Source organism: Papio anubis, chromosome 10 (genome assembly GCF_008728515.1).
Source record: "Papio anubis isolate 15944 chromosome 10, Panubis1.0, whole genome shotgun sequence".
NCBI classification, from domain to species: domain Eukaryota; kingdom Metazoa; phylum Chordata; class Mammalia; order Primates; family Cercopithecidae; genus Papio; species Papio anubis.
The window spans coordinates 86,217,236-86,244,530 of record NC_044985.1 but is presented as its reverse complement, the minus strand read 5'-3'; the positions used below and the strand labels follow the sequence as shown (position 1 = coordinate 86,244,530).

At 44.5% G+C, this 27,295-nt stretch overlaps 1 protein-coding gene across 2 annotated transcripts in view; it reads right to left on the bottom strand.

Annotated features, from left to right (window-relative positions):
- Nucleotides 1-21,059, bottom strand: part of BMPR2 (bone morphogenetic protein receptor type 2) — a 204,575-nt gene extending 183,516 nt beyond the window's left edge. The window contains exon 1 of one of the 2 annotated variants that reach the window (XM_003907828.5): nt 18,306-21,059. In XM_003907828.5, coding sequence (XP_003907877.2) covers nt 18,306-18,381 — 76 coding nt within the window. In that variant the 5' untranslated portion in view covers nt 18,382-21,059. The remainder of the gene's footprint in view (nt 1-18,305) is intronic. The other variant, XM_009182806.4, reaches the window with a different exon arrangement.
- Nucleotides 21,060-27,295: the final 6,236 nt, after the last annotated feature.

The window sequence follows — 27,295 nt, the reverse complement described above, 5'->3', positions numbered from 1 at the left end:
TTTTCTTTCCTAGTGGTGTCTCCTACAATTGATGATGTCTTAGGTTTAAAAAAATATGGTATTTTTGAGGAAAAAGTTATTTACTGACCCTGCTCCCAACTTTATTATACTGGGGATTCAAGATATTAATAAAAAGTTTCTTGCTCAGGCCGGGCACGGTGGCTCATGCCTGCAATCCCAGCACTTGAGGAGGCCAAGGCGGGTGGATCACCTGAGGTTGGGAGTTCGAGACCAGCGTGACCAACACTGAGAAACCTCGACTCTACTAAAAATACAAAATTAGCCGTGGTGCATGACTGTAATCCCAGCTACTTGGGAGGCTGAGGCAGGAGAATCGCTTGAACCCGGGAGGCAGAGGTTGCCATGAGCCAAGATAGCGCCACTGCACTCCAGCCTGGACAACAAGAGCGAAAATCTGTCTCAAAAAAAAAAAAAAAGTTTCTTGCTCAAGATAACTCTAAGATACTCACATCAATGAAATACACTGTTGCTATATCTGTAAAATCCAAAAAATTCAAGCATGTAGTATCTCTGATGTACCATGTATATCACATATTACCAAATAATTTAAACAGGGCTTCTTTTCATATATCTCTTTATGATGTTCTCTGCCTTCATTTATTTTTTGCTTTCCAAGTGTTTCCTCTTACCTGACTTTTTTGCAGCCAAACAAAATAGATAAGCCTAGATGTCCCAAAGACCCCAACTATCAAGAATAAAAATAGTGAGAAGAATCTACCTGGTAAATACAACCCTAAACAGTATCAGTGAGCTCTTACATGCACATCTCTGTTCTTCTGTACTGCTACCTTTACAGCTACCTCCTTAACCACCTATATTCCCCTTTCTTCACATAGGATGATAACCCATCAGCCAGATTTCAAGTCTTCAGAGCTGAGTACAGCAACTGAGCCAATATTAAATAAGGTTGACTATACATATACCAAATAACCTCAGCCTTCACCACCACCCTCAGCTCATCCAGCAGCTCAGTGGAACAACTGCTGATAAGACCTAAAACTGAGTGGCTGTAGGGATGATAAAGGATTGTTCAAGTTACTGATTTTTCCCTTCCCTTTTCTTATGCAGTCTAGAACACCTGACTAGGCCTCTCAGCCTCTGTCCTTGTTTAGGACTGGATCACATCTATTAATCACATATTTGATCACTGTGCCTTCGCCACCTGGCTGCTCTTCCAAAGAACATCTCCATCATCAGGCCAGTTTCCTTGGCTCAGCCTCAAAGGAATTGTAAGCTTTTTTTTTGTTTTTTGTTTGTTTTGAGACAGAGTTTCACTCTTGTTGCCCAGGCTGGAGTGCAGTGGTGTGATCTCAGCTCACTGCAACCTCCGCCTCCCAGGTTCAAGTGATCCTCCTGCCTCAGCCTCCCAAGTGGCTGGGATTACAGGCTCCTGCCCCCATGCCCAGCTAATTTTTATATTTTTAGCAGAGACGGGGTTTCGTCATGTTGGCCAGGCTGGTCTCGAACTCCCGACCTCAGGTGATCCACCCGCCTCAGCCTCCCAAAAGTGCTGGGATTACAGGCATGGGCCACTGCATCCAGCTAGGAGCTGTAAGCTTTTATCCCTACCTGCCCAGCCACAGTGACTTATCCATTACCCAAATTATTACTACCTATGTGCATTCTGTATATCTTACTCCAAATTTGGATTTTTAAACTCACAATTTAGTAGTTGAGCATAAACCATCATGTTTATCTTCTTATCCTATAATAGCTTAAGTTCTGGGACCATGATTCACACTTCTGTATCCTAACACAGTTAAACATAGTATATATTCAGTGAATACATTCTAATTTGGAAACAGAATTGATCAAGCATAGTAATCTTTTTGCTAATGAATCACACATTCCTTATACACAATTGGTGTAAAGATATTAATCGATTTGTCCTAACTTGCTTAATTTACAGAGAGAAAAATTCACAGAATTTCAAAGTTGAAAGGCAAGTCAACATGATCAATTACATCTTACAACATGAAGAAGTCATGAGAGGAAATATGGTTAAGAGTAAAGACTTGCCAGGCGCAGTGGCACATGCCTGTACTCCCAGCATTTTGGAAATCACATTTGGGAGAATCACAAGGTCAGGAGTTCAAGACCAGCCTGGTCAATATGGTGAAACCCTGTCTCTGCTAAAAATACAAAAATTAGCTGGGCGTGGTGGCGGGCGCCTGTAGTCCCAGCTACTCGGGAGGTTGAGGCAGGAGAACCGCTTGAACCCGGGAGGCAGAGGTTGCAGTGAGATGAGATTGCACCACTGCACTCCAGCCTGGGCAACAGAGTGAGACTCCATCTCAAAAAAAAAAAAAAAAAGAGTAAAGACTTTTAAAAATCAAGAAGATACTGGCTTGAAATACAGTTCTGTCACTTTCTAGACTTTGGGTGATTTATTTAACCTCTCTGTGCCTCAGTATCCTTATTTATGAAAAAAATCTATATTTTTTGCCCAGCGCAGTAATCCCAACACTTTGGGATGCTGAGGCAGGCAGATCACCTGAAGTCGGGAATTCGAGACCAGCCTGACCAACATGGAGAAACCCCGTCTTTCTAAAAATACAAAATTAGCCGGGCGTGGTGGTACTGCCTGTAATCCCAGCTACTAGGGAGGCTGAGGCAGGAGAATCGCTTGAACCTGGGAGGTGGAGGTTGCAGTGAGCCGAGATCACGCCATTGCACTCTAGCCTGGGCAACAAGAGCGAAACTCCGTCTCAAAAAAAAAAATCTGTATTTTTCATAAATATATGAAAAAGCAAGCTGATGTAAGAATCAGATAAAATAAAGAACGTAGCATAATACCTGCCACAAGGAGGTACTTGATGAATAATTCAGTAATTATTTTTACATATCAGTAGACAAAGTACTTATTCTGTGAGTCTATTTCCCTAACTCTAAAACAGGAAAAATATCTACATTTCAGCTACTCTGAGGATCTAAGGAAAATGTAGATAAAAATATGTGCATTTCGGCCGGGCGCAGTGGCTCATGCCTGTAATCCCAGCACTTTGGGAGGCCGAGGCGGGCAGATCATGAGGTCAGGAGATCGAGACCATCCTGGCGAACACAGTGAAACCCCGTCTCTATTGAAAATATAAAAAAAAATTAGCTGGGCGTGGTGGCGGGCGCCTGTAGTCCCAGCTTCTAGGGAGGCTGAGGCAGGAGAATGGTGTTAACCTGGGAGGCGGCGGAGCTCCCAGTGAGCGGAGATCGCGCCACTGCACTCCAGCCTGGGCGACAGAGCGAGACTCCATCTCGGAAAAAAAAAACACTGCATTTCACTTGACACATAGCAGGCACTCATAAAGGGAGAAGTTACTTTTGTTAAACAGGAGCTATTTTACGTCATTTGTTAATCTTAGTAAGCATCTAATATGGTTCTCTGTATATTTTATGAATGTCGGATATTTTGGGGGAAATCTTTTTTTTTTCTTTTTTTGAGATGTTGTTTCACTCTTGTTGCCCAGGCTGGGGTGCGATGGCACGATCTTGGCTCACTGCAACCTCCACCTTCCAGGTTCAAGCGATTCTCCTGCCTCAGCCTCCAAGTAGCTGGGATTACAGGCCCTCGCCACCATGCTCATCTAACTTTTTTGTATTTTTAGTAGAGACAGGGTTTGACCATGTTGGCCAGGCTGGTCTTGAACTCCTGATCTCAGATGATCCACCTGCCTCAGCCTCCCAAAATGCTGGGATTACAGGTGTGAGCCACTGCACCCGGCCAGGGGTAATCTTTTATACAACGGGTTCCTTCAAACAATAATGAGATATTCATTAGCAACAGAAATTCACTGCTCCTCCAACACAGTTCTCAAGACAATTACTGAGGATATGACTCAGTTGAATCTCACAGGAATCTCTCTCTCATTACCTTAATTAGATGCCATCTTCTAAACAACAAATTCTATAATTAGTGACCTAAATAAGTAAAATGGGCTTGAAAACATTTCAAGAATCAGCTCACCTAACTTACAGGGTGATAAATGCAACCCACAGAGTGTATTCTCCTAGTAACTTTAATATTCCTGTTTTTTATTTTTTTTTTTTTGAGACAGAGTTTCGCTCTTGTTGCCCAGGCTGGAGTTCAATGGTGCAATCTTGGCTCACTACAACCTCCGCCTCCCAGGTTCAAGAAATTCTCCTGCCTCAGCCTCCCGAGTAGCCGGGATTACAGGCATGCACCACCACATCCGGCTAATTTTGTACTTTTAGTAGAGACGGGGTTTCTCCATGTTGAGGCTGGTCTCAAACTTCTGACCTCAGGTGATCCGCCCACCTTGGCCTCCCAAAGTGCTGGGATTACAGGTGTGAGCCACCGCACCCGGCCTATTCCTATTTGTTAACTTCCTTCTGGTACTGTCATTTGTTTCATTGTTTAGAATCCTGTTTTCAAATATAATTCTTTGCTTCAAGTAGTACCCTCAAGGCTTTCTAACATTAAAACTACTGTCTTTGCTGGTTACAGTGGCTCACACCTGTAGCCCCAACACTTTGGGAGGCTGAGTCAAGAGGATCATTTGTGCCTAGGAGTTTGATACCAGCCTGGGCAACAAGGTGAGACCTGTCCCTACCGAAAAAAAAAATTTTTTTAATTATTACCAGAGGTCCCAGACAAAGAATCACATACTGCTTTGGAGCCTACTCCAGTATAGATCAAAGCAAAGGCAAGGGCAAGAAGGCTACACCAAGCTGGGCAGTTTAGGTGGAGATAGAAAGACAGTATGAGAGAAACTTAGTGAAATATTTTGTCTCCTTCCTCTCCCAGACTCCCCAAACTCTGTCCCTTTATCTCTTGCTACCATTATTCTAACCTTAAGTGTATCACATCCTGTGAAACAGGACTACTAGAATGGACAACTAGGGTGACAAAGAATTCCAGTTTATGCTATGTATTTCCATACACCAACTGCAGAGACTAGGTTCTAACTCAAAGTTGTTCTGAATGTATTAAATGTAGGTACATGCTCAGCCATTTTAAGTCATTGATACTAGACATTTATTTACCTATTTGATGCTCCCTTTTTTTTTTGAGACAGAGTTTTGCTCTTGTTGCCCAGGCTGGAGTGTAATGGCACGATCTCAGCTCACCGCAACCTCCGCCTCCCAGGTTCAAGCAATTCTCCTGCCTCAGCCTTCCAAGTAGTTGGGATTACAGGCATGCGCCACCACACCCGGCTAATTTTGTATTTTTAGTAGAGATGGGGTTTCTTCATGTTGGTCAGGCTAGTCTCAAACTCCCAACCTCAGGTGATCCGCCCACCTCGGCCTCCCAAAATGCTGGGATTACAGACATGAACCACCGTGCCCGGCCAGATGCTCCCTTAACTTTTTAAAGCTGAAACTCAAACAACAACAGTTCTTAGACATTTTTAAATGAAAATAAGTAAGGTTATAAAATGAGAGCCAGAAATGTCTGGGTTTCAATGATCAGGCATTTTCCCCAATTGACATTAGTAACCTACTTACCATGGCACACATAAAATATACTGTGATACGTCAGAAGAAGTGTATTTTACACATATCAAATAACCTGCCCTTAAATGATACTTTCAACTCAAATGTAACATTTCTTTATTTGGAATTCAATGATGAGAAGACAACTTGACTATGTAAGAGACAGTAGAGTCCAGCAGTTAAGAGTATAGACTGGGTTGGGCGCAGCGGCTCACGCCTGTAATCCCAGCACTTTGGGAGGCTGAGGCAGGTGGATCATCTGAGGTCAGGAGGCTGAGACCAACCTGGACAGCATGGTGAAACACCGTCTCTACTAAAAAATACAAAAATTAGCTGGGCGTGGTGGCGCGCACCTATAGTCCCAGCTGCTCGGGAGAGGCTGAGACAGGAGAATCACTTGAACCCAGGAGGCAGAGACTGCAGTGAGTCGAGATTGCACCACTGCACTCCAGCCTGGCGACAGAGTGAGACTCCTTCTCAAAAAAAAAAAAAAAAAAAAAAAATGTAGACTGTAGCCAGCCATGGTGGCATGAGCCTATAATCCCAGCTACTCTGGAGGCTGAGGTGAGAGGATGGCCTGAGTTGGGAGGCAGAGACTGCAGTGAACTGAGATTGCATCACTGCACTCCAGCCTGGGTGACAGCCTGTCTCAAAAAAAAAAAAAAAAAAATATATATATATATATATATATATATACACACACACACTGGTCAGGTGTAGTGGCTCATGTTGTTAATTCCAGGACTTTGGGAGGCCAAGGCAAAAGAGTCACTTGAGCCCAGGAGTTCAAGAGCAGCCTAGCCCCTATCTCTACAAAAAATTAAAAACTTAGCTGGGCATACACACCTGTAGTCCCAGCTACTGGGGGGCTGAGGTGGGAGGATCACTTGAGACTCCAGGAGACTGAGGTTACAGTGAACTATGATCATACCACTGCACTCCAGCCTGGGTGGCAGAGCAAGGCCCTGTTTTATTTAAAAAAAAAAAAAAAAAACCCAAAAAACTATAGGACTACTTACCAGTGGCTCACACCTGTAATCCCAGCACTTTGGGAGGCTGAGGCAGGTGGATCACCTGAGGTCAGGAGTTCAAGACCAGCCTGACCAATATGGAGAAACCCTGTCTCTACTAAAAATACAAAAATAGCTGGGGGTGGTGTCACATGCCTGTAATCCCAGCCACTCAGGAGTCTGAGGCAGGAGAATCACTTGAACCCGGGAGGCGGAGGTTGCGCCATTGCACTCCAGCCTAGGCAACAAGAGTGAAACTCCGTCTCCCAAAAAAAAAAAAAAAGACTTACTAAAAGCATTTTTGGTAGTTGTACATAAGGTAGAGGCTTTTCTAAGATAACACAAAACCAGATGTCATAAAGGAAAAAAAAAAAGCAGTGCTAACTGCATAAAATCATTTATATATTTGTATCATGTAAGTAACACCTTTAAATCAGTAAGAAAAAGAAATAAATCATTAGAAAAATTGACATGATATATGAACAGGCAATTCGGAGAAATACAACTGGCTGACAAGCATATGAAAAGCTTGGCTCCACTAATAATTAAAGCACTCCAAACAAACAAGATACAATTTGTTCTGCTCTGGCAAAAATTGAAAAGAATATTACATCGTATTTGAAAAGGTGTAAGAAAACGGAGATTCTCGGTCAAGCGTGGTGGCTCACACCTGTAATCCCAGCACTTTGGGTGGCCAAGGCGGGTGGATCACCTGAGGTCAGGGGTTCGAGAGCAGCCTGGCCAACAAGGCGAAACCCTGTCTCTACTAAAAACACACAAATTAGCCAGGCATGGTGGCACGTGCCTGTAATCCCAGCTACTAGGGGGGCTCAGGCAGGAGGATCGCTTAAACTTGGGAGGCAGAGGTTGCAGTGAGCCAAGATCATGCCACTGCACTCCAGCCTGGGTAACAGCGCAAGACTCTGTCTCAAAAAAAACAAAAACAAACAAAGAAAAAACACAACACACACAAAAGAAAATGAAGGTTCTCCTACACTACTGGTAGAAATGACAGTACAACATGTTTTGAAGAAATTCTGGTAGTTCATTTCAAGATTTTAAATGTACAAATGTTTGACCACATGATCTTACTTCTAGAACTGTTCCACATGAAAATCACAAAACTTTATGTACAATATACACAATATTATTCCACCTTGTTTAGAAGTAAATTCTAATTATACAGTTATTTATTTATAGCACATATAAAAAAGCATTAAAGATTATACACCAACTATTAACACTGATTACATTCGGGAAATGGGATTAAGGAAACACGAGACGATTTTTTTTTTTTTCCTATACTTCATTATCATTTCTACACTTCACCATCATCATCATTTAAAAACCCTTTTTAATGGGCCAGGTGCAGTGGCTCACGCCTGTAATCCCAGCACTTTGGGAGGTCGAGGCGGGCGGATCACCTGAGGTCAGGAGTTCAAGACCCGCCTGACCAACATGGAAAAACCCCATCTCAACTAAAAACACAAAATTAGCCGGGCATGGTGGTACATGACTGTAATCACAGCTACTAGGGAGGCTGAGGCAGGAGAATCGCTTGAACCCAGGAGGTAGAGGTTGCGGTGAGCCAAGATCGCGCCATGGCACTCCAGCCTAGATAACAAGGGCAAAACTCCATCTCAAAAAAAAAAAAAAAAAAAAAACCCTTTTTACAACGACTTTGTATAAATTTTAGAATCTTTTTTTTTTTTTTTTGAGATGGAGTCTGGCTCTGTCTCCCAGGCTGGAGTGCAGTGGCCGGATCTCAGCTCACTGCAAGCTCCGCCTCCCGGGTTTACGCCATTCTCCTGCCTCAGCCTCCCAAGTAGCTGGGACTACAGGTGCCCGCTACCTCGCCTGGCTAGTTTTCTGGGGTTTTTTTGTATTTTTTAGTAGAGACGGGGTTTCACCATGTTAGCCAGGATGGTCTCGATCTCCTGACGTCGTGATCCACCCATCTCGGCCTCCCAAAGTGCTGGGATTATACAGGCTTAAGCCACTGCGCCTGGCCTAGAATCTTAAATAACAAAAAGTTTTTTTAAAAGAAATGGTAAAATAAAAGGCTAAAAGCAAAAATAAGTCTTTTTTTTTTTTTTTTTTTTTTTTTTTTTTTAAGAGACAGGGTCTCACCCTGTCACCCAAGCTGAAGTACAGTGGCATGATCACAGTTCACTGCAGCATCCAATTCCTGGGCTTCAGTGATCCTCCCACCTCAGCCTCCCAAGGAGCTGGTACTACAGACTCATACTCGGCTAAATTTTAAAAATTGTTTGTAGAGACAGGGTTCTCATTATATTGCCCAGGCTGGTCTCAAACTCTAGGCCTCAAGCAATCTTCCTGCCTCAGCCTCCCAAAAATTACAGGCGTGAGCCACTGCACCCAGCCCACACTTTTAATTTCAAATAACTAGAATTTAATCTATTAAAGATTGTCAGTTACTGAATTTAATCTATGTTCATTAGAAGGGTAATGTGAAATATAAAGCCTATTAGATGCTTAGAGTAGAATACAGTAAAAACCTAAGACTAATATCTTGTTTTTTTTTTTTTTTTTGAGACGGAGTCTCGCTCTGTTGCCCAGGCTGGAGTGCAGTGGTGCGATCTTGGTTCACTGCAACCTCCGCCTTCCAGGTTCAAGGGAATTCTTCTGCCTCAGCCTCCTAAGTAGCTGGGACTACAGGCACCCGCCACCATGCCCGACTAATTTTTTCTTGTATTTTATTGTAGAGATGGGGTTTCACTGTGTTAGCCAGGCTAGTCTTGATCTCCTGACCTCGTGCCTCCCGCCTGCCTCGGCCTCCCAAAGTGCTCGGATTACAGGCATGAGCCACTGCACCCGGCACATCTTGCTTTTAAAAGAAGGATTTAGCAAGGAATCAGTATAACTCAGTTTCTTACAAACCTAAGTAAATAGACAATGATGTTTTTGTTGTTGTTTGTTTTCTTTGAGATGCAGTCTCGTTGTTACCCAGGCTAGAGTGCAATGACACAATCTCGGCTCACTGCAACCTCCACCTCTTGGGTTCAAGCAATTCTCCTACCTCAGCGTCCCACGTAGCTGGGACTACAGGCAGTTGTATCCCACATAAAACTTTGTTTCAATAAGTAACATGAATAAATTCATCTCTTCAGATCATTTGACTGTTTTTAATCTTGCCTTATAACAGCACAATACAGTCGTTTGTGAAGTAACTAAATATAAAAAGTTATTCTTCACACTAGACTGGCCCCATGGAGTTTTAATCACTAAGAACACATGGAAACATTAAAAATTTATCCTCAACTAAATATGTCATCATCATTCTTCTAATCTAACTGGTGTTCTTTTCCAAAATTGAAGCTTTGAATCTTCAATGAATTTTTTTTATTATCCACTGACATTTGAATGCTACACATAAAACAAAACCTAAGATATTTGCTGTCATTTACAGCAAAATAAGAGACTATACCTAAGACATAGTTCAATCTGGACAATTATTCTGGCATGATCAAAATCCCAGTAAGATTTTCAGATGCCTAAAAGATTCCAAATATTTTAAGCCTTTAGACTAACACTTTATATATTATACGAATGTTTTGCTTTGGAGCTACAGGGGCCTGACCTTGATTCCCAAGTGTCCCACTTACTCAGTTTAATCATCTGCAGAATAAAGAAAAATAATAGTACTGATCAGTCTGTTTAGAGGATAACGAGATAACATAGTATACATGTAAAGCACTTAGTGACGATACTAAAGACTTGAGAAATGCTTATGTGTCTCTTCACTTCCCCAATATATATTTACTAATTGTAGCCACTGTCAAATTATATAGAATAAGGTATTTTAAATCTAATCTCTTCTAAAATATTTAATTTTCTGAGTATTTCCTAGTTTGTAAAGTTAAAAGCCCAATAAAAGTTGAGCAAGACAGAGGTTGGCACATGAGGTCATAAATTGCAGAAGCCAGATTGTGTACAATATTTTAAATGGCTGTGACTATTATTCCGAATGAGATGGGAATAAGAATGAGATAAGCAAAGAAATGTCTTATCTAACTTATGTATGAAAAGGGTCTGGCCAGGATGGTGGCTCACACCTGTAATCCTAGCACTTTGGGAGGCCGAGACAGGCAGATCATGAGGCCAGGAGATTGAGACCATCCTGGCTAACACAGTGAAATCCCATCTCTACTAAAAATACAAAAAAAAAAAATTAGCTGGGTATGATGGCACGCGCCTGTAATCCTAGCTACTTGGGAGGTTGAGGCAGGAGAATCGCTTGAATCTGGGAGGTGGAGGTTGCACTGAGTCGAGGTCACGCCACTGTACTCCAGCCAGGATGACAGAGTGAGACTCTTGTCTGGAAAAAAAAATTAAAAGAAAAGAAAAGAAAAGGCTCACTCAGGCTACTATGTTGAAAGGAGACTGTAATAAAGCAAAGATGTTAACAGAGAAAACAGAGTCTAGTAAACAAGTACAAGTAAGAGAAGACAGTGGCTTTTAGATTAAGGTAGTAGCATAGTGGAGGTGGTAAAAAGCAGTAAGATTCTAGATATATTTTGAAGGTAAAGTCAAGAGTTTTTGCTATCACATTGGATAAGAATGTGAAAAAAAGAAAGACAAGAGACAAAGGTATCTCTAATTTGGGGCCTTAACAACTGGAAGGATAGAACTGACATTTGCTGAATAGGCTAAGACATAGGAGGAACAGGTCTGGTGAAGCAGCTTCAGAAGTTCAGTTTGGAACAGGTAAAGTTTGTGATGAATATCAGACATCAAAGTAGATACGACAGATACACAGCTGGCTACACGCAAAAGAATTTCAAGGAAAGAAGTCTGAGATAGAAATAAATTTGAAACTTGTCCACCTTTAGATGCTATTTAAAGCCAAAAAACTGGATGAGATCACCAAGAGGGTTGGTGCACACAGAGAAAAGAAAAGGTCTAAAGACTGAATCCTGAAACAACACAACAATATTTAGCCGTCAGGGACATAAGGAGGAACTATCAAAGTTGCTGGTGAGGTCGGAGAAAAATCAAGAGAGAATAGTATCTTAGAAGCCAAATGAAGAAGTACTTGAAGGATGAAAAAAAAAGGATTAAATTGGCTCATGCTGCTGATAGGTCAAAACAAGAACTTGGAAATAAATCAAAAAATAAGCAGGACATATGCACAGAAGTATTAAATATGACATTGTTTATTAGAGAAGAAAATCAGAAACAACCTAAACATCTCCCAATATGAATTAAGTAAATAACAAATACACTCAATGGAATATCACACAATTATGAAAAAATGATAGCTATTAAGATCACATATACCTATGACATATTATTCTATGTAAAAAAACTGAGATATAATTAATAGATATTATAAAATCACAACCATATAAAAACACATGCATCTTTTTTTTTTGCCGGGCGTGGTGGCTCATGCCTGTAATCCCAGCACTTTGGGAGGCCAAGGTGGGTGGATCACAAGATTAGGAGTTCAAGACCAGCCTGGCCAACACAGTGAAACCCTGTCTCTACTAAAAATACAAAAATTAGTGGGGCATGGTGGCGCACACCTGTAGTCCCAGCTACTCTGGCGGCTGAGGCAGGAGAATCACTTGAACCCAGGAGGCGGAGGTTGTCATGAGCCGAGATCATGCCACTGTACTCCGCCTGGGCAACAGAGCGAGACGACTCCGTCTCAAAAAAAAAAAAAAAAAAAAAAAAAGCGTTTTTTTTTTTTATAAAAAAAAAAAAAAAAAAAAAAAAGCATCTTTCTTTTTAATTAGAAGAAAACATAACAAAACAAAAAGTGTTAGGGTTGTGTGAAGATTAATATTTTTTCTCTTAATTTTTCAAATGAAAACAAAAAAAAAGCTTGCCCTAAAAGGATAGCCTGGTGCGTCTACAACAATTATATAGCTTTGCTCATAGACTATTCTTATCTACAAAAGCAAAGATTGAAAACAGATTAATAATAATAGAAAGTCTTAACTATTTCCTCATCTAAATGAAACAAAAAAACGAGAATTTGGATTACTGGCCAAATATTTTATCCCTTCACACTTATCATTAACACATTTTGTTCTAAATTATCCTATTTTGCACTAAACTTACTGGGGCAGAATGAAAGTACATGATCGTGTATATTTTTGACACCAATGATAAGGGCAAACTACTGTCTTGAAGGAGAAAGGAGAAGTGAGATCTGGCTTTAAGAAACTGAAATTTCTCAGCCAGGCGCGGTGGCTTACTCCTGTAATCCCAGCACTTTGGGAAGCTGAGGCAGGCAGATTACATGAGGTCGGGAGTTCAAGACCAGCCTGACCAGCATGGAGAAACCCCGTCTCTACCACAAATACAAAATTAGCTGGGCGTGGTGGTGCATGCCTGTAATCCCAGCTACTCGGGAGGCTGAGGAACAAGAATCACTTGAACCCGGGAGGTGAAGGTTGCCGTGAGTGGAGATCCTGCCATTGCACTCCAGCCTGGGCAAGAAGAGCAAAATTCCGTCTCAAAAAGACAAGACAAGACAAGACAAGACAACACAACACAGGACAGGACATGACACGACACGACAGAGAGAGAAAAAGAAAGAAAGAAACTGAAATTTCTCAACCTCCATTTGCATCTACCCTTCCAGAAACAGACGTGGATCAAATACCTAACTCTTCCAAACACCTAACTCCATCTAAAATTCTTAGGCCAATGCCTCTGGCACAATACTTTATCATGTCTCATAATTTTTCCACCAAGTCTGCTGTCTACACATTTAAGATGTGAATGACTGCACACATTTTGTACTATATCTTGATAATTTAGGTAATGTACTTTAAACGTTGCTGATGCACAAGGCAGGGTTAAGGTATAGTGTTGAGCATCGTGATTCTAGGCATGCATATAATCTTTCATATCAGTGGTTTTGTTTTGTTTTGTTTTTTTGAGATGGGAGTTTCGCTCTTTTGCCAAGGCTGGAGTGAAGAGGCACTATCTTGGCTCACTGCAACCTCCACCTCCCCGGTTCAAGGGATTCTCCTGCCTCAGCCTCCCAAGTAGCTGGGATTATAGGCGACTGCCACTACACCCAGCTAATTTTGTATTTTTAGTAGAGATGGGGTTTCACCATATTGGCCAGGCTGGTCTCGAACTACTGACGTCAATTGATCCGCCAGCCTCGGCCGCCCAAAGTGCTAGGATTACAGGTATGAGAGTGCCTTTGAAAATAATATTTTTTTTTTTCTGAGACGGGAGTCTCACCCTGTCGCCCAGGCTGGAGTACAGTGGTACGATCTCGGCTCAATGCCACCTCCGCCTCCCGGGTTCAAGCAATTCTCCTGCCTCAGCTTCCTGAGTAGCTGAGATTACAGGCATGCGCCACCACATCTGGCTAATTTTGTTTTTTCTTTTTCTTTTTTTTTTTTTTTTTTGAGACGGAGTCTCGCTCTGTCGCCCAGGCTAGAGTGCAGTGGCGAGATCTCAGTTCACTGCAAGCTCCGCCTCCCGGGTTCACGCCATTCTCCTGCCTCAGCCTACCGAGTAGCTGGGACTACAGTCGCCCGCCACCTCGCCCGGCTAGGTTTTGTTGTATTTTTTAGGCCGAGACGGGTGGATCACGAGGTCAGGAGATCGAGACCATCCTGGCTAACACGGTGAAACCCTGTCTCTACTAAAAAATACAAAAAAACTAGCCAGGCCTGGTGGCGGGTGCCTGTAGTCCCAGCTACTCAGGAGGCTGTGGCAGGAGAATGGTGTAAACCCGGGAGGTGGAGCTTGCAGTGGGCCGAGATCCGGCCACTGCACTCCAGCCTGGGCGACAGAGCGAGACTCCCTCTCAAAAAAAACAAAAATTAGCCAGGCATGGTGGTGTGCACCTATAATCCCAGCTACTCGGGAGGCTGAGGCTGGAGAATGGCTTGAACCTAGGAGGCGGAGGTTGTATTGAGTCGAGATCATGCCACTCCACTCCAGGCTGGGCGACAGAGGAAGACTGCATCTCAAAAAAAAAACCAAAAACTGATATCCAACAGCACAGCAATCTACAAGTAGGTGCCAAAGTAAGTGGTGTGGCCAATTATAAAATTAACAGATTCACACAGATTCCACTCAGTATTTTTTAATGGTTAGAATTTACCCATCAGAAATCAATAATGAATTTCTTCTCTTTCATTGTTAAAAAAAAAAAAAAAAAAAGCTGGCCTTCGGGCGCGGTGGCTCATGCCTGTAATCCCAGCACTTTGGGAGGCCGAGGCGGGCGGATCACGAGGTCAGGAGATAGAAACCATCCTGGCTAACACGGTGAAACCCTGTCTCTACTAAAAATACAAAAAAATTAGCCAGGCATGGTGGCGGGCACCTGTAGTCCCAGCTACTCAGGAGGCTGAGGCAGGAGAATGGCGTGAACCCGGGAGGTGGAATTTGCAGTGAGCAGAGATTGCGCCACTGCACTCCAGCCCGGGCGACAGAGCAAGACTCTGTCTCAAAAAAACAAACAAACAGAAACTAGCCTTTAATGAAGGAAAGGTTTTGTCTTTGTGTGAACAGTTCTCTCTCTCCTCACTACTTATCCACATCAATACCACTACTATCACATAATCCCACATGCCAGAATAGCTTTTGTAGAGATCAAAGTTTATCTAATTTTAATGCAAAAAACTAAGAGTTTGGCCCTCTTCCAAGAGTAAGAAAAGCCTCCCTTCTGGACCATCTTATTGATTATATGTGGTCGACTGAGGATTTCAACTCTTCATTCTTCTGCAATAGTACTATACATCCAAATATTATATTAGCTTCATCATAGGCACAGTGTACTTTGATATCTCTTGTTTCTGAGCTTGGCCATATGACTTGGTCAGCCAATGTGATGTTAGGAGAGCAGAGTCTGGAAATGTGCTGGTAGGGTTGGGGCTTGGCCTCTTTCTCTTCTGGCAATGCTATGACACCAGCTTCCCCCAGATAGATGTTACCTCTCCCTCTAGCCTGGACCCCAGAAGGAGACACATGGAGCAGAATAAATGCCTATTGTTCCATGCCACTAAGATTTTGTAGTTGCCAATAATTACACAGCAAAATGTCACTGAATTACCATATTTAAGAAATCCAGCCCAGGCACAGTGGCTCACGCCTGTAATCCCAGCACTTTGGGAGGCAGAGGTGGGTGGACCACGAGGTGAGGAGTTTGAGATCAGCCTGGCCAATACGATAAAACTCTGTCTCTACTAAAAATACATAAATTAGCCAGGCGTGGTGGCACACACCTGTAGTCCCAGTTACTTGGGAGGCTGAGGCAGAAGAATCGCTTGAACCCGGGAGGCAGAGGTTGCAGTGAGCTGAGATGGCGCCACTGCACTCCAGCCTGGGCAACAGAGCGAGGCTCTGTCTAAAAGAAAAAAAAAAAAAGAAAAAAAATTAGCTGGGTGTGGTGGTGCACTCCTGTAATCCCAGCTACTCTGGAGGCTGAGGCAGGAGAATCACTTGAGCCTGGGAGGCGGAAGCTGTGGTGAACCGAGGTCACACCACTGCACTCCAGCCTGGGAGACAGAGTGAGATCCTGTCTGAAAAAAAAAAAGAAAAGAGAAGAAAATGTTCTAAGAATTAAGGAGTCCAAGAACTTGGTAAGTGAGAAAGAGGGATTCAAAAGAAATGATTTATCCATGACCCCAAAAAAGGATGTGCTATAAATCAGTCTTCTACGATTTATTTTCCTGTTCAGCTGCACTATTTACACCTGTCCAGTTAACATCACTGCATCTATATAACCCAAATCCACACAGGCCCTCTTTAATCAGCTTGCACTTAATGAAGCTGCACCAGCCACTTCAATATTAGGCAAAGCAAAGTTTTACATGTTCAGAACTATGACATTTGCATAACCACTGCTGCACTGACACCTTGTAAGTGTCCCTGCTTTTTTACAAAGGTTGATCTGGTGAAGGCATTACTCCATCTCATACATCCAGTAAAAGTGAGAAGTTGTTGCTGTTATTGCTGCTGTTACCATTAATGTGGTACGTAAAGGCGCACGCTGTAATCCTGGCTCCATAATTTACTGACTGTGTGGTGAGTTATTCAAATTCTCTGTACTTTACTCTCCTTCTATGGAAAAGGGGAATGATAATAACCTACAAAATAGAATTGTCATGAGGATGAAATGAAAAAATATATGTAAAGTTATTTGAATAGCTGATGGTGCATGGCAGGCACTTAATAAATACTAGCTATTATCATTACTATTACAAGTCTGAAATCCAGCTTCACAAATTTTGTCATCTGGTGCTATGCAACACTAAAGAAAAAAAGACTAAAACCACTAGCAGTGATTCTTTTATTCTCTCTCTTTTAAGAGACACTCTTCTAAAATGACTGTATTACCAAACAAAAATTAAGTTTATTTTTAAATAAATGCTTTTTCTCTTACTTTTATCAGTTCTGATCACAATATTACCAGCACGTCAAGATAAATGAGAATCTATATTCTAAAAAGGTTAAGAATAACAAAGAACATTGAAAAGTGTATGTTCTCAGATTTCTGCTCATGGAATGTTTAAGGCCTTTTACTCCATATTTTACAGGAACCACATGGCTTGTGGCTAGAGAATTTAAATAGCTAACACAATATAAAGAAATTTGGAGAAAAATCATTTTTACTCTGAAAGCAACTACAATTATTAAAAATATTAAAATATCAGTTTTAAAGTAAATTCAGAAGTTCAAATTATTTTAACAGAACCATATAGATTTATCATCAATTTAACAGACATTAATCAACAGTAGACATTATTCAACAATATCAAAAGCATAAAAGGAAACTTCAGATTTTCTTTCGGCATTTTCCTAGGTCAGACTTTTAAAACCAAATTAAGCAAATAACCTCTGTATCTAACATAGCAATGAGAAATTTGTTTAATGTGAAACACACTTATCAAAAGAAAAAAAGTAATTCGAAAGGGTCATTTGGTCCTTTACTCGTTTTAAAAGCACAGTCCATTTGCCCATCATAAACCAAGTGTACGAGTTACAAGTAGAATTCACTTCTCAAAATTTCTAAAAGCAAATCACCAAAAGACTGCTTGAAAAAATAGTTGCAAATAGAAGATGTGGTCTTTTTCCTAAGGTTTCTGAGAACTGAAATGAAAATATCCAAAAGAAAGGATGACTACCACCCTTTAGACTTTAATGAAATGTCAAAGAAATTTCGGAGTCAAATCTCCTAGAAGTCTAATGTCAGGTCAAAGTTGTCTCGACAGCAAAGCCAAGAGAGAGATGCCAGGTGACTAACAGTAAACTTATCAAACCGTATAATACAATATATCAAGAATCTCACAGTTTCGGCTTCCTCAACATTTATTCTATTCATTCGGTAAAATTTCTGAATAATGAAAGGAACATGGATTCCAGAGTGATCTAAATCTCAAAATAAGGTTCAAGTGTGTGTTCTCTAGTTGATGTTCTTTTTACTGTAAGCCAAAACCGCTTCTTTATAATAATAATTTTAAAAATCTACAGGTCTGTTTCCAGAGACCTCGTAATAGACACTGTTCACTGGTGATTAAAATATTATTTTTAATCGTTGCATTACCTCACAGCTAAAAATGTCAAGATACCACACCCAATATGTCTTTTTCACCCCGTGAAGGGGGGTGGGGTGGGAATATGCAAGTGGGGATAGGAAAATACACAGGAATATTAAAGGCGATTTCCCTGGAAGGCATGGGGCAGGCGCGCCGGCACCGGTTCGCAGCTCCGCGATCGGGGGGACGCGTGACGAAGGGCGAGCACAGGCCTCGGCCTCTGCGGGCTCCCTCCCTCGCCACCCGCAGGGGAAGTGGCCGGGACGCGCCGGCCGGAGCTACTCACCGGCCGCAGTGCCGACCAGCAGGATGGTCCATGGTAGCCAGGGCACCCGCCAGGGCCGCTGCAGCGAGGAAGTCATCCCTGGGCCAGCCAAGAAGCAGGAGGGCAAAGAAAAGAAATATGGGAAGTAGAGAGGCGGAGAATCAGCCGGGAGGCTCGTCTTCTCTCCCGTGGACTGATCCTGCCCGTATCACAATGCAGTTTGAAAGGACAAATGGCAGATGAGAGGACCTAGCTGCAGAGCTTTCATGCCGCTGCAGAAATTCCCTTCATTTCTCTCCCCTGCGGCTGGGGGTGTTCCTTCGCCTCGGACGGGGTGCCGCGGCCCTCCAAACTGAAGGCATGTCTGTGGGGAAAGCAGGGAGCCAAGAAGAAATCTCCCAAGTTATTTCCCTCGTAGTTTCACGATATCAAAAAAATATCCAGGTCTGGGAGAAAACATATCCAGGGTGCGGAGGGCGGGGATTCGATCCGGATCCGGGGGGCGAGGGTCAGAACTAGTTCCTGACTGTCGGGAAGGACGAAGCCGGCCGGGCGGCGGCGGCGCCCGGCAGCCCGAGTCGCATCACCCGCGGCTCCGGGAAGGCAGGATTCCTTAAGTTTCGCTTCGGTGCTTCCTTCACTCTGATTTCGAAAACAACAAATCCTCTTCCTTGACTGGATCCAAAAAGGTGCCTGCCTCCACGGACAAGCTCACAGTCCCCACGCCTTCGCGGAACAACCGTGAGAGGGTCGGGGAGGCCCTGGCGAAGGCTGAGGAAACGTAGGAGCGGGGGAGGGGAGGGGTCGCGGCCCCGGCCCGGGCTCCCCGAGACCGCGGGCGGACTGGGTGCGAGAGGCTGCCCCTTCTAGCCCTCCTGGCGGCGCTCCCTTCCCTTCCTCGCTTTTTATTCCTGCCGCTCCATCTTGCCTGAGGTAAATTCCACCATGAAAGCCTCCTCTTCTCCCGTCAATGGCTCCTGTGAGCTAATCACAACCCCCCCGAGGAAGCCGCCGCCGCCGCCGCCGCCGCCACCGCCTCGTTCTCCCGCAGCTCTGGGCTCCGGGAGGAGCTCGGGCGTCGCGGACCGAGGGCGGGGGGCGGCGGGAGGGCGGATGAAGGTAGCCGGGGAAGGGAGTGGGCAGTGAGGCGGCGAGACACCCTGCGTCCCTCCGGGAAGCACTTCCAGTGGCTCCGAGCAGACCAGACACAAAGGGGGGAGTCGCCGCAGCTGCCAGTCTGCGGCGCTCCCGGTCACCGGAGTCGCCCCGCCTCCGCCTCCGCCTCCGCCTCCGCCTCCGCCTCCGCCTCCGCCTCCTCCTCAGTCTACGGCTCTTCCCGGCCCTGTCTGTCTCTGGCCTGTGGTGCAGCGCGGGCGGCGGCGGCGGCGCCGGCGGCAGGATGAAGCCCGCACTGCGCCTGCGCGCTCACGACCCCGCCCGGCCCCGCCCCTCGTCCCGGGCTGGTTGAGGGCTCCGAGGCCCCAGCGCGGCGCGTCTGTCCCTTGAATGGCCGAGGGCTGGGTGGGGCTGCGGTGGGCTGCGGTGGGCAGCGGTGGCCTTTCTCCTTTACACACACATGACTTCCAAACGTGCAAGACTTGGGATTCGCGTATTTGTTTAAGAGAGGGCGGCCACATCTTTTTGTTAGGCGTTCAGCAGACTCCTCCGATTCCGGGATTTCTCCCGACTGAGGCGTCTCCTTCTCAGTACTCTCGGAGGAAAGCCTCGAGGGGCAGAACTGCCCTCTGTTGTTTCACGGCGCTGGAGCCTCCCTCTCCGCAGCCCAAAGAATCCGGATGGACCCGCCTTTCCCAGAACCGGAGACCTTGGCCTCCTCAGGCTCCCCTCTGACTCAAACAAAAGCCGGAATTGGAAAGACCCCCCTCCTTTGCTGTGTTTGCTGTAATCGACGTCCTGCTTTCCTCAACCGCCCATTCCCTTAGCCTTCTTAGTTGACAGGAATATTGAGTATTTGCAAGGATGCGAAGCCAGAGAGAGAGAGAAAAAAAGACTTTTAATCCATAAATCATCCCGCTGTGTGCGCGCGTCTGTCCGTACAGCGCGGTGTCCACCCCGAGAGAGGGCCTGGATTCACAAGGCTGGGGGCCTTGAGGGCTTTTTAGGGCACGTGAAAGGAAAATTGAGCTAGAGTTATGTCAGGATAGAGAGTGGGATCATTTTGCACTCAAGTAATTGAGAAGATCCCGTTGGTACCGCAGTTTCCAAGGATTTGTGTAGTGCGTTTTTTCGATCTGGTTTGTACAAGCGACCAGCATCCGTCCCGCCCTTACACCCCGCTGCGGGGTCAGCCGACGTGGGTGGGATTTTGCCGGCGGCGAGGGGAGAAGGTGACGTGCGTGGCGCCATGATCGGAAGTCTGGACTGAATTCTTAGCTGCGAGGTGGAAAATGCGCGTGGGAGGGCGATCTTGAGGGGTGAAGTCTGGCCTTCCCATCTCCCACCAGGCAGGAGGGTTATGCTGAAGGCTGGTTTTGCTGATCTTTTATTGAGGCTAAGGGCAGTTCCACAGATACAGTCATAGACTCCTTAAGTCATGCTCTGCTTGCTTCTTCGAGTCTGCTATTCTCTCTCTATCTGAATTTGATGTAAATAAATCTCCACATTCCTTAAACTGGTTCTGTTATACTAAACATCTTCCATAATTAGGGGTTGTAGCAATACCAACTCCAGATTCTAAGACTCTTTTTAGTTGAAATGTTTATACTGTTTACCCTTTAGACAGAGAAAAAAAAATCTACCTAGTAAAATCCCTTAAAAAGACGAAGAGCATATGCTTTGATTCATTAGCTTTATTTATTTAGGTATTATTTATTCATTTATTGAGACGGACTCTTGCTCTGTCACCCAGGCTGCAGTGCAGTGGCGAGATTTCGGCTCACTGCAACCTCTGCCTCCCAGGTTCAAGCGATTCTCCGGCCTCAACCTCCTGAGTAGCTGGGATTACAGGCGGCGCCACCACGCCCAGCTAATTTTTGTATTTTTTTTTTTTTTTTTTGAGACGGAGTCTCGCTCTGCCGCCCAGGCTGGAGTGCAGTGGCCGGATCTCAGCTCACTGCAAGCTCCACCTCCCGGGTTCACGCCATTCTCCTGCCTCAGCCTCCCGAGTAGCTGGGACTACAGGCGCCCGCCATCTCGCCCGGCTAGTTTTTTGTATTTTTTAGTAGAGACGGGGTTTCACCGTGTTCGCCAGGATGGTCTTGATCTCCTGACCTCGTGATCCACCCGTCTTGGCCTCCCAAAGTGCTGGGATTACAGGCTTGAGCCACCGCGCCCGGCTAATTTTTGTATTTTTAATGGAGACGGGGTTTCATCATCTTTGCCAGGCTGGTCTCGAACTCCTGACCTCAGGTGATCCACCCGCCTCGACCTCCCAAAGTGCTGGGATTACAGACGTGAGCCACCGCACCCGACCGATTCATTAGCTTTATTACTGTATTTTGTTTTGCCCAAAAGGTCTACATTAGAAACCGGTATTGTTTTACCATTTGTCTTTCAAAAACTGAGAGTTTCTAGCACTCAGAGAAATTGGATTTTAGTATGTTAGAGGTGCAGAAAGTTTATTAATTCGTAGTACACTTTTATCTTCCTCAAATTGAGATCAAGTACTTCATTCAATTTTTATTTGCTTAAGATTTTTTTCCAAGAAACATTAAGTGTCCTTTTTGTAGTTGCCCCTTATCCACCATTTCAGTTACCTGCGGTCAACCACGGTCTGAAAATATTAAATGGAAAGTTCCAGAAATAAACAGTGTTTGTTTTGTTTTGAGACGGAGTTTCTCTTTTGTTGCCCAAGCTGGAGCGCAATGGCCTGATCTCAGCTCACAGCAACCTCTGCCTCCCAGACTCAAGCGATTCTCCTGCCTCTGCCTCCTAAGTAGCTGGGATTACAGGCATGCGCCACCACACCCAGCTAGTTTTGTATTTTTAGTAGAGACGGAGTTTCACCATGTTGGTCAGGCTGGTCTCAAACTCCCCACCTCAGGTGATCTGCCCTCCTGGCCTCCCAACATGCTAGGATTAGAGGCTTGAGCCACTGCGCCTGGCCTTATAAATTTTAAATTGAGTAATGTTACTAACTAGCTGTGATGAAATCACTGCCATCCCACACTGTCCTTCTGGGATGTGAATCATCATTTGTACAGTGTATCCACTACAACCTCCTTAATCACTTAGTAGCAGTCTCTTATCAGACTGACTGTGGCAGTATGTAGTATCCAAGTACTTGTGTTCAACTAACCTTTATTTTACTTAATAATGGCCCCAAAGCACAAGAGTAGTGATGCTGGCAATTCAGCCATAGAGAAGCTGTAAAGTGCTTCCTGTAAGTTAAAATGTCAGAGTTCTTGCCTGTAATTCCAGCACTTTGGGAGGCCGAGGCGGCGGGCGGATCACAAGGTCAGGAGATCGAGGCCATCCTAGCTAACACGGTGAAAACCTGTCTCTACTGAAAATACAAAATTAGCCAGACGTGGTGGCAGGTGCCTGTAGTCCCAGCTACTTGGGAGGCTGAGGCAGGAGAATGGTGTGAACCCGGGAGGTGGAGCTTGCAGTGAGCCAAGATCGTGCCATATCACTCCAACCTGGGCAACAGAGCGAGACTCAGTCTCAAAAGAAAAAAAGAGTTATTGACTTAATAAGGAAGGAAAAAAATTACATGCTGAGGTTGCTAAGATTGCTGGTAACAATGAATCTTTGGCAGGGCACAGTGGCTCACGTTTGTAATCCCAGCACTTTGGGGGACCGAGGTGGGAGGATCACTTGAGGTCAAGAGTTCAAGATGTGCCTGGCCAACATGGTGAAACCCCGTCTCTACTAAAAATACAAAAATTAGCTGGGCATGGTGGCATGTACCTGTAATCCCAGCAGCTTCTCCGGAGGCTGAAGCAAGAGAATCGCTTGAACACGGGAGGTGGAGGTTGCAGTGAGCGGAGATTGCACCACTGTACTCCAGTCTCGGTGACAGAGACTCTAGCAAAAAAAAAAAAAAAAAATCTGTGAAACTGAATTGTGAAGAAAAAATAAATTCAGGCTAGTTTTGCTGCCACACCTCAGACTGCAAAAGTGATGGCCACAGTGCATAATAAGTGCTTAGTTAAGATGGAAAAGGCATTAAATTTGTGGGTAGAAGACATAATAGAAATGTATTCCAGTTTACAGCAATTGGGTTCAGTACTGTCTGCAATTTCAGGCATCCACTGGAGGTCTTGGAACAAATCCCTTGTGGATAAGGGCCAGGGAGGACTACTGTACATGTTATAAATGTATAATAAATTATATAGAACACAGAAAAGGTCTTAGGAAATTCACATGAAAAAACACATGCCACTGACTTGGTAGGTAGACAACTAGATATGTACCCTCTTCCCTTTTCTGTTCCTTCTTGTGATATCTCAGTTGGGACGTGGCTGTTCACTTACAGTGAGAAAGAACATCAAAGAACAGAATTAGGACTTGGCAGGAAACTTGTCCACGACAAAAGGCAGACAATGTAGACAATGTAAGTCAAGCTCAGCTGAGAACAAAGGACTGGTGATGCAGGTGAGGTTTGGCATCTGTACTAATCAGGATGGGCTAAATTACAGTAACATTCCCCGAATCTCAACATCTTATTGCAATAAAGGTTTATTTCTCACACGTTATATGTTTGATATAAGTCATCAGGGGACCCATCGCAACTTGAGTTCACAGGAAACAGACACTGAAACTCTGAAATTTGTATTCAGGAGGTTATTACCTAATGATGGCAAGAACAACCTCTGTGGGGATTGAGGGATGCAAGACTGGGCAGAGGGAGAAGTTGAATTGCAACACATTTGCAACCGAGGCATCAACCAATCCTGCGGGAATTCTGGGTTGGCCTTTCAGCATTGTCCTAATCTGTGTCTGCTAACACTTTAAGGTACACCTAAAAGACCCCCCAAACCCAGCACGCTTTTCATTCAAGATTCCTTCAGTGGGGTACATCTAGGGAAAAAGTCCCTCAAAAATGCTGATAAATTAGGCTCCTTGATTGCTGCCTTGGAGTAGGAAATCCAGCATTAGACAGACTGCCTAATCAAGTTGGGTAAAACCCAGTTAAATTATATGTTCACACCAACCAGTCACTGGATATGGGCTGCACATATGAAAGAGATGTGACCTTTGATAAAAGGGTTCTCTTTAGCCAACAGCTACCCCCAGAGAGGGACCCAGCTGAGCACTGTCAGCCACCAGCAGTTCTAGCAGTTGGGAGAAAGAATGCTTCAGACCCAAAGAGTGGATCTGGGGAGCTCAGCAAAACATCCACTGCATGGACTCTCTCACTGTAATCACTGAGGTCCCCAGATTGGTAGAGTCTTCACTGAGACATGTTTTCCAAATTGCCACAGTAGGGATCATAAAATTTAATTGCTCGTGTTGCAGTGTCTTGCTGTAGCCATTAAAAAGCTTCCACCTAGAAGCAGTGTGCCTTACTTCCACTCATATTTTAGTGGCCAACAAAGTCAGATGGCCAAACCTAACTTTAAGAGGGCAGAGGCCGAGAGCGGTGGCTCACTCGTGTAATCCCAGCACTTGGGAGGCCAAGGCGGGCGGATCACGAGGTCAGGAGTTCGAGACGGGTGAAACCCCTTCTCTACTAAAAATACAAAAAATTAGCCGGGCGTGGTGGCGGGTGCCTGTAATCCCAGCTACTTGGGAGGCCGAGGCAGGAGAATCGCTTGAACCTGGGAGGCAGAGGTTGCATTAAGCCTGGATTGCGCCACTGCACTCCAGCTCAGGAGACAGTGCAAGACTCAGTCTCAAACAAAAAAAAGGCACAAAATGTAATCCTACCATGTCATGAGAAAGAGAACCTGAATATTTGTGAACAGCCCTAATGACTAACATAGTATCCAAGGGTAAAATAATCCCCAATACTCTAATCACCAAAACCCCAACAAGTAGGACTTTTTTCCTGATAGGGGTAAGGAAGCAGGAAATAAAGGAGATACAACATGGAAATCCAAGAGGACAGACTAACAGCATCTGCCAAGACTGATCTTCACTATGTGTTATAGCCCCTCATGGATGATATCTCTGCTTTGAGTTGGAGGACTGGTCCTGGTTTTAAGAGGGGACAGAGGGGCACTAAGCAGATTATTAGAACAACTATTGAAATAAGGACCAAGGCCAATTTCTTGTTAAATAAATGAGGTATGTAGGAATTACCTGGGCTCAGAAATACCGACTACTTCCTTTTTTTTTTTTTTTTTTTTTTTTTTTTTGTGAGACGGAGATGTACTCCTGTTGCCCAGGCTGGAGCACGATGGCGCAATCTCGGCTCACCGCATCCTCTGCCTCCCAGGTTCAAGCGATTCTCCTGCCTCAGCCTACCGAGTAGCTGGGATTACAGGCATGTGTCACCACACCCGGCTAATTTTGTATTTTTAGCAGAGACGGGGTTTCACCGTATTGCCCAGGCTGATCTCAAACTCCTGACCTCAGGTGATCCGCCCGCCTCGGCCTCCCAAACTGCTGGGATTATAGGTGTGAGCCACTACGCCCGGCCAATACTGACTACTTCTAAGAACAAACTTCATGATCATAAAGGGGTGGTATCAAAGAAAAATAGAAGAAAAACTCTTAGCTCTAGCAGAAAAACAATATAGAAGTTAGCCCTGGGACGCCTTTCCAGGTCAGAAAAACAAACAACTAAAAGCTGCTTTAAAACTTTAGAATTTTATCTTTAGGCTTAAACTGAGAAACCGGACAGGGCATTGTCTCATTTTGGAAGATCAAAGTATAGTTGTGGGGAGAGAAGAAAATCCAGTTGGGAAGTACAGAGAAAACAGAATTAGAGATTTACCTCCCTGACATCTTTTGGGCCTGAAAGCAACCTAATTATCTGTCTTCCTAAAACAAAGCTTTTTAAAAATAATAAACAAATAAATAAAAAGAGCCTTGCTTTTAAAACCTAGATTTATTGTCTCATCTCTTTCCTTCCCTTTTCTTCTAACTTTGGAAATTTTAGTTAACCTAGCTTCTGGGGTCACCCTTTTCTTCAAGAGCAAAATAAAACCATCAGAACCTCCCATCCTGAGTGACTGACAACAGGAAAACCCAGCTTCTCCCAAGCATTTGAAAGATCACAGAAAAGGACTTCTATTTTTCTTTTTTTTTTTTGAGACGGAGTCTGGCTCTGTCACCCAGGCTGGAGTGCAGTGGCAAGATCTCAGCTCACCACAACCTCCACCTCCCAGGTTCAAGCAATTCTCCTGCTTCAGCCTCCCAAGTCGCTGGGACCACAGGTACATGCCACCACGCCCAGCTAATTTTTTTTTTTTTTTTTTGTATTTTTAGTTGAAACGGGGTTTCACCATGTTAGCCAGGATGGTCTCCTGACCTCGTGCTCCGCCCACCTCAGTGTCCCAAGGTGCTGAGATTACAGGTGTGAGCCACCAAGCCTAGGAGGACTTCTATTTTTCACAAATTACTTATTTGCTGTTGACTTCTCTTCTGGTGTCTTGTAAGAGCTTTTCCTTGCTTTTTTTTTTTTTTTTTTTTGAGACAGAGTTTCGCTCTGTTACCCGGGCTGGAGTGCAATGGCACGATTCCCAGGTTCAAGTGATTCTCCCGCCTCAGCCTCCCGAGTAGCTGGGCTTACAGGCACCCGCCACCACGCCCGGCTAATTTTTGTATTTTTGGTAGAGACAGGGTTTCACCATGTTGGTCAGGCTGGTCTCGAACTCCTGACCTCAGGTGATCCACCCGCCTTAGCCTCCCAAAGTTCTGGGATTACAGGCGTGAGCCACCGCACCCGGCCATTTTCCTTTGCTTTTTTGAGACAGAGTTTTGCTGTTGTTGCCCAGGCTGGAGTGCAGTGGCGCAATCTCGGCTCACCCCAACCTCCGCCTGCCAGGTTCAAGCAATTCTCCTGCCCCAGCTTCCCGAGTATCTGGGATTACAGGCATGTACCACCACACCCGGCTAATTTTGTATTTTTAGTAGAGACGGGGTTTCTCCATGTTGAG